Source organism: Myotis davidii, unplaced genomic scaffold, assembly GCF_000327345.1.
Source record: "Myotis davidii unplaced genomic scaffold, ASM32734v1 scaffold1334, whole genome shotgun sequence".
Taxonomy (NCBI): Eukaryota; Metazoa; Chordata; class Mammalia; order Chiroptera; family Vespertilionidae; genus Myotis; species Myotis davidii.
The window spans coordinates 26,916-34,573 of NW_006285046.1; the positions used below are offsets into that span (position 1 = coordinate 26,916).

Sequence of the window (7,658 nt, forward strand, 5' to 3'; positions counted from 1 at the left end):
AGGCTTCTCTCTCAGGTTGTGGATGTCTGTCTTTTCCCTGTCTCTTCACACGGTGTTCTCCTCATGTTCGTGTCTGTGTCCAAATTTCCCCACTCCAGTGGCCTACCCCATTCCAGTATTACCTCATCTTAACGAATTGCATCTGCAAAACCCCTATTTCCAAAGAAGATCATATTCTCAGGTACTGGGGGTTAGAAATTTAACATGAATTTTAGAGGGAACCCAATTGAACCGGTCACAGCAGGTTTTAGGGCATTTTCCCAGAGTCAGTCCCTTCCACCCTCAGTCTGTTGTGGAAAGGTTCTGGTCCATTTGGCCGCCTTCTCTGGAATGCAGGCCTCTGAGAAAGCCTGCCTCTTATCCACTCCATAAGGTGGGCTTCTGGGCATTCTCTGGGCGCACACATCCACCTTATTGCACAGACTCCTTTACCTCCCTGTCCCCTGTTCCCAGAAACAAACGGAAATCCAGAAGCAGAGAGTCAGGTGCCAGATGGAGCAGTTCTGCCAGTTTCTGGAGCAGCAAGAGCGGCTCTTTGTGGCCTGGCTGGAGAAGCTGGCACAGACCATTGTCCAGGTCAGGGAGACGTATGACACCAAAGTGTCCAGGGACATTGCCCTTCTCACCGAGCTGATTGAGGAGCTGGAGACCAAGCAGTGCCAGCCAGAATGGGAGCTTATGCAGGTGAGTGTGGCTGGACCTGCCCTTGCCGTGCCCATTGTTCCCAGTAGGAAGACATGGGCTCCTAACACAGACATCTGCTCTGCCCCATCCAGGGGGTGAGGTCCTTGGGCCCAAGGGTGGGACTTGGTCTTGGTGACCCACAATGCCTCTTGTGTCCAGATCCCTTTTGTGAGCTTTTAGGAGCCGAGTGGCCCACAATGAGGGGATCTCCTGGCATCTCCCAGAAGAGATCAGCAGGACTTGGGTGGAGTTCTGTTGCAGGCCACAGCTGGGCTGCACCTTGGGGAATTAGAATTAAAATTGGGAGAGGTGCCCCAGGTTTGCGGATGCATTGGGACTCAGGAAGAGAGGCCAGTAGTTAGTGCAGCCCCTAGGAGATTGGTAATGGAGAGTTTCCCTCTTTTTTCTCCTAGGATATCGGAGTAACCCTGCGCAGGTACGGAGAGCTCCCCTGGTGATCCCTTGGGTGTCCTGCAGGAAGCATTTGGGAAGGCAGTCCTAGAAGGGAGATGTTCCCAGCCCTGGGTCTGGGACTCCTTCCTGGGCTCCTCCGATTTCCTGCTGCTACCTAAGGCCTTTCTGGATTTGTGTAGCGAAAACTGGAGTGTGATCGGGAGGAAGAAAATGGGGTTGAAGACTGGAAAGAATGAATACAGCCTGCCATGCTGTTGGTGGTGTCCTAAGAAACTTCCCTAATAGATTGTGTCCTATGCAATTCACCTCAAGAAAACTGTTCCTGCAGAGTGCCTGTAGCCTCAGGGAGGGAAGCACTTTCCTGGAGTGGAGCTGCAAAGCCCCGCAGGCAGGGGAGGGAATGGAAGGGAGGAGGCCGGAAATTACAATCACCCCCTGAGCTTTACAAAATCCTGACATCCAGGCTAGGGCTGGTGACTTAAAGCTGAATCTTCAGGAGTGTAACTCAGGAATCAATATTTCAAGTCTTTTTTTTGTGTGTGTGGTAAAATATACATTAACATAAAATTTACCATTTTAATCATTTTTAAATGTATGTTTAGTGGCATTAAGTATTCACATTATTATGCAACCATTACCACCATCCATCTCCAGAACTTTTTCATCTTTCCAAATGGAAATTCCATACCATTAAACATCTCATTCCCCGCATCCCCAGCCCCTGGCACTCAACACTCTACTTTCTGTCTTTGTGAATTTGACTACTCTAACTACTTCATGTAAGTGGAACCAAAAAATATTTGTACTTTTGTGTTTGGCTTATTTCCTTTAGCATCATGTCTACATGCTATAGCAGGCGTCAGAATTTCATTCCTTTTTTAAGGCCGAATAATATTCCATTGTATGTATATACCATATTTTGTTTATCCAGTCTTCCATCCGTGGACACTTAGATTGCTTCCATCTTTTGGCTATTGTGTATAATGCTAAATACTGATATTGACATATTTGTTTGAGTCTCTGCTTTCAATTCTTTTGGGTATATCCCCAGATATGGAATTTCTCTATCATATGGTACTTCTATTTTTAGATTTTTTGAGGAACTGCCATATGGTTTTCCACAGCAGCTGTGCCATTTTACATGTCTACCGACAGTGAACAAGAATGCCAATTTACCTACATCTTTCCCTATACCTTGGTTGATTTCTGTACATGCCCTGACCAAGGATCAAACCCACAACCTTAGTATATTGAGATGACACTTTAACCAACTGAGCTACCTGGCCAGGGCTGTATTTTTTCTTAACAACAGCCATACTAATGGGTGTGAAGTAATATTTCATTGTGTTTTTTCCTCATCTATTATCATTTTATTTCAATAGAAAGAAAATGACTGAGGAAGTATAATTAATTTGACATAGATAATTCTGGGCTGAGCATTTCAATATCAGGAGCATTTTAAGGCTATTATCAAAATTCGTTGTGGTTTTAACATCAGTGCTTTTAAAAACTCCCCAGGTGAGCCTGGCTTGCTTGGCTCATTGGTTGAGTGTCGACCTATGAACCAGCAGGTCATGGTTCAATTCCCGGTCAGGGTACATGCCCAGGTTGTGGGCAGCTGATCAATGATTCTCTCTCATCATTGATGTTTCCATCTCTCTCTCCCTCTCCCTTCCTCTCTGAAATACAAAAAAACAGATTTAAAAAAATAAAAACTCCCCAGGTGATGCAAATTCATGGTCGAAGTTGAGTACCAATGTTTAGAACTTGAGGTCCAGGGAGGAATTTTTTTTTGCAAAGCCCAGGCGGGGCTGGGTGTGCCCTGTGGAGGCTGTACCTCCCTCCATTTTATGGGAGCTTGGGCCACTCCATGCTCCAGCCCTCTCTGGACAATAGTCTTTTATCTTTAGAGTCAAGACAGTGACTGCCCCTGAGCCATGGGCCACCCCTCTAGAGGTGAAAGAGAAGATCCACCTGCTCCTCCAGAAATCAGAGTTTGTGGAGAAGAGCATGAAGCATTTCTCAGGTAGGTGGGCTTGGGGGAAGATAGAAGGTGCCCACTCACTTCATCCCAGAGATCCATGTAGCCCAGAGCCCCCGGGCATCCCTTCTCCATCTCTCAGTCTTCTGACTCTGCCTTCAGCCTCCTTCTGCTCTGTCCCTAGCTGGGGAAATTAACTCTAGTTCTCTTTCTCCTTTAGGAACCCTGTGTTCAGAAATGGAAACCTTCAATGGTAAGTACTGTGGTGGTGGTATGTGCTGAGCAGGAGTTATTATGATATTTCCTTGTACTGTTGATTTCTGGGCATTATTTAGAAGAGAGTGAGAAAAATACCTGTAACAAAGGCAAGAGAAAGGTCATAACAGGCCCTCACAGGTTCTGTGCGAAACTCCTTTAGCTGGGTCAACTCACCAGACCAGAGAGGCCCTGGTGCCAGGGAGGAATGGGGTCATATCCAAGCAGAGGAGTCAGGTCCTGAGCATATGGGTTCTTGTCTTTCCTTGTTGTGGGGATCCAGGGAGACTTAGCCCTCTGAGTGGGAATGCTCAGGATTTCCCCCCTCATCTCTTTTTTTCTCTGTAGTTCCAGAACTGATTGATGCTCAGACACATGCCGGTAAGTGCCAGATCAAGGCGAGTGGTCTTGGCCTGATGGATCCCTGCCCATGTTTTCTGGAGGTGGGGTGAACCTGTGGGGATGTTGCCCATTGACTCCCAGCTAGGTATTCTAATTCTCTCTGCAGTTAATGTGATTCTGGATGCAGAAACTGCCCACCCCAACCTCATCATCTCTGATGACCTGAAGAGTGCTAGACTTGGAAACAAGTGGATCCATATGCCTGACAGTCCAGAAAGATTTGATAGCTGCATTTTTGCCCTGGGCTCTCCAAGCTTCCGCTCTGGCTGTCATTACTGGGAAGTGGAGGTGGGAGACAAGACAGGGTGGGTTCTAGGTATTTGCAAGGCATCCACAAGCAGAAAGGGGAACATGACTCTGTCGCCAGAGAATGGCTACTGGGTGGTGATGATGATGAAGCGAAATGAGTACCAGGCATCCACCTTTCCCCCGACCCGCCTGCGGATGAGGGAGCCCCCCAGGCGTGTGGGCATCTTCCTGGATTACAAGGCTGGAGACATTTCCTTTTACAATGTGACAGCCAAATCGCACATCTACACATTCACCAGCTTCTCTTTCTCTGGGCCCCTTCAAGCTATCTTTAGCCCTGGGACACATGATGGAGGGAAGAACATGGATCCTCTCACCATCTGTCCAGTCGGTGACCAGGGGCCTCACTGAAAGCCCTACACTTTGCATCTCTCTTCCAACTCCCAGCCTTGTACTTTGAACTTATACTCTCGCCAGTTATTATTGAACATATATTGGGTTCTGGATGCTTTGGGAAATATAATAAATCAGAGAATAGTCCTCGTGTCCTAGGAGCTTATGGAATATAGTAGAAATAAGGTAGGTACTCAAATAATGGTAAACCAAGGGTGAAGAGAACACATATGCTGATGACATGCCATGTTTTTTTCAGAGTAGAAAGTGCATGGCTTAATAAACCCTTGTATTGTATGGATTAACACCCTAAGATGCTCCGGCAACAGAGATTCCACCCTCATGTTCCCTCAGTACCCATGGCAAGGATATGTCCCCTCATTTTATTCTCCCCTGTCTTGAGGACTTGTCTAGGGAGGAAAAATAAGCAAAGTAGCTTGCTATAAATTTTTTTTGTATCTGGATTAATGAACTATGGTTCTTAAGAGTATTGGCTGTGCCTGATAAATAAACTGATTAGAATATTTAATCATAATTCCATTTGCTGTCACTTGATTGATTGCTGTGAGATACCTTTTCCCCACTGAACACCATGAAAGAGATGGAGCTACGGTGGTGGGAAAACATTTGACATATATTCTAAGTATCACATTTTCTGTCCTCATCTCTGTCTGAAAATCTGTGGGAATATTAGGTGCTTTAGTTCACAGATGTCCCGCTATCATCCCCCATTTAAAGACATGTAAAGAGAAAGGATATAAGGGTGGGAGGATCAAATCAAGATTAAACTCCAAATTCTTCCTACCGCACCTCCTCTTTCCACATCTGCACACTAGAGCCAAATTGGACTCCAGTTCTCCATGGTTATGACCAGACCACAAAACACATGCTTTGCTGTCTTCATGGAGCTTGGTTCTATGCGAATAATCTATATGCTGACACAGTTCACGTGCCCTACTTGTTTAGCTGTTCCCTATGGTTGGTCATTTATTACTCCCAATTATCCCTTACTAATAACCTTTTCACAACCAGCTTTGTATATATTTCCCCCCACCTCCCCAAACACTTATTTTTTTCTCCTGTTATTCCTAAAATGGTTCTAAAATATAAACTATTTGATAACACTTACTACAGTAGCCAGACAATCCTTCAGAAAGATTAAAAAATGTTTCTGGCCAAAGCAATGTTCGACTTTTTTTTTTTTTGCTGATTTAACAGAGATGTAATGGGGTTTTACCTGTGTTTCATATCATTAATATTTATTGAATTTTTCCAAGTGAATTTCTACTTTTTGTTTCCTTCTATAGAAATTATATAGCTCCTTTGACTATTTACTTATAGAATCTAGATACTTAACTATTTTTATTTGTAGTAGTTCTTTATAAATATTTTAGATACTAAACATTTGTATATGTAAGATGAAATTTTCCCTGTGTCTGGTGGTTTTTTATTGTTATATAATTCACATATCATACAATTCACCCTTTTAAAGTATATAGTACTTCCTATTCCTACATGCTTGCCTTCTCCCACAACCACATCAAATTACAACTAAATTATACAACCACCCTTGAAAACCATCTGAAGACTAGCTGAACAAAGCTCGTACAACTGAGGATATAATAAGAAGTCTCACCAAGATTGGTAGGAGGGCAAAGACATGAAACAGTCTGGTCCCAGCCTGGTCTCAGCTATGGAGGTCCTCCCCGAGGAGCCAGGGGTCCCAGCGCTACACTGGGCACAGACCATAGCACTGGTGCCAGGAAAAGGATTCTCCAAAACATCTGGCTGTGAAAATCAGTGGAGATTCTGTCTGGGTGACATGGAGGGCTGCTGTTGTCCCAGGTATTCCTTTTCAAGGGCCTGTGTACAAACTTACTTGCTGACATACTCACTGGCTCTGACTCCAGTTCAGGGACAGCACTCAAAAAATGGCAGGGAGAGACTGGATGAAACTGACTTGTTTGGCTTTTGGACAGCTGGAGGAGCAGCTCTCCCTGGGACTAAACTGCTGCAAGCACCATTGTTCCTTTGTTGAATCCTCCCTGCACACAGCCAGCAAACACAGGCTGATACCAAATCTGAGTTACTATCAAACTCACCCCACACTGTTGATTCCCTGAAACCTCTTTCAGTGGCTGTTCCTCGCAAACTGCCAGTCTGGGCCCACACTGTGGACTTTCATCAAATCTCTAAAAGGTCCACAAACTCCAAACAAACAGCAGTCGGCCTGGGCATGACCTCTACCTCTGGCTAACTGGCCCAGGACTAGTGGCGGTAGTAAAGGCCATCTATTAGAAACCTACAGCCAACATAATACTCAATGGGCAACAAGACAAAGATGCCTGCTTTCACCACTGTTATTCAACATAGTACTGGAAGTCCTAGCCACAGCAATTAGATAAGAAGACGTAAAAGACATCCAAATTGGAAAGGAGGAAGTAAAACTGTCATTATTCGAGAGGACATGATATTGTACGTAGAAAACCCAAAAGACTCCACCAGGAAACTACTAGACTTAAATGAATTTGGCAAGGTAGCAGGATACAAAATAAACATCCATAAATCTATGGCACATTTATGTTTTTTCTTTTTTTTCTGTTTTTGTTATGGCATTTTTATACCAATAATGAACTCTCAAAAGGAGAAATGGGAAAAAAAAACCCAATCCCATTTACCATTGCAACAATAACAACAAAATAAGATACCTAGCAATAAACTTAACCAAGGAAGTAAAACTTAACCAAGAAGTAAAAACAAACAAACAAACTAAAACTATAGGACATTGAAAAAGAAATAGAGGAAGATACAAAGAGATGGAAGCATATACCATGTTCAAGGATTGGAAGACTTCACATCATTAAAATGTCTATACCATCCAAAGCAATCTACAGATTCAACACAATCCCTATTAAAATACCAATGGCATACTTCACAATTAGAATAAATACTCCAAAAATGTATATGGAACCCTAAAAGACCCCAAATAGCCGCAGCAATCTTGAGAAAGAAGAAAAAAGTAGGAGGGATCACAATATCAATATCAAACTGTATTACAAAGCCACTGTTTTCAAAACTGCCATGGTACTGGCACAAGAACAGGCACATATAGACTAATGGAATAGAACAGAGACCCCAGAAATCAACCCAAGCCATTATGCTCAATTAATATTTTACAAAGGAAGCAAGAGCATGCAATGGAGTCAAGACAGTTTCTTCAATAAGTGGAGTTGGGAAAATTGGACAGATACATGCAAAAAAAAAATGAAACTAAACCACC

General features: G+C 43.7%; 1 protein-coding gene across 1 annotated transcript in view; it reads left to right on the forward strand.

Annotated features, from left to right (window-relative positions):
• Positions 1–4,918, forward strand: part of MEFV (Mediterranean fever) — a 19,274-nt gene extending 14,356 nt beyond the window's left edge. Inside the window, 6 exon segments of the mRNA XM_015558534.1 lie at positions 577–684; positions 1,098–1,120; positions 3,009–3,124; positions 3,300–3,332; positions 3,683–3,715; positions 3,843–4,918. Coding sequence (XP_015414020.1) covers positions 577–684; positions 1,098–1,120; positions 3,009–3,124; positions 3,300–3,332; positions 3,683–3,715; positions 3,843–4,396 — 867 coding nt within the window. The 3' untranslated portion in view covers positions 4,397–4,918.
• Positions 4,919–7,658: the final 2,740 nt, after the last annotated feature.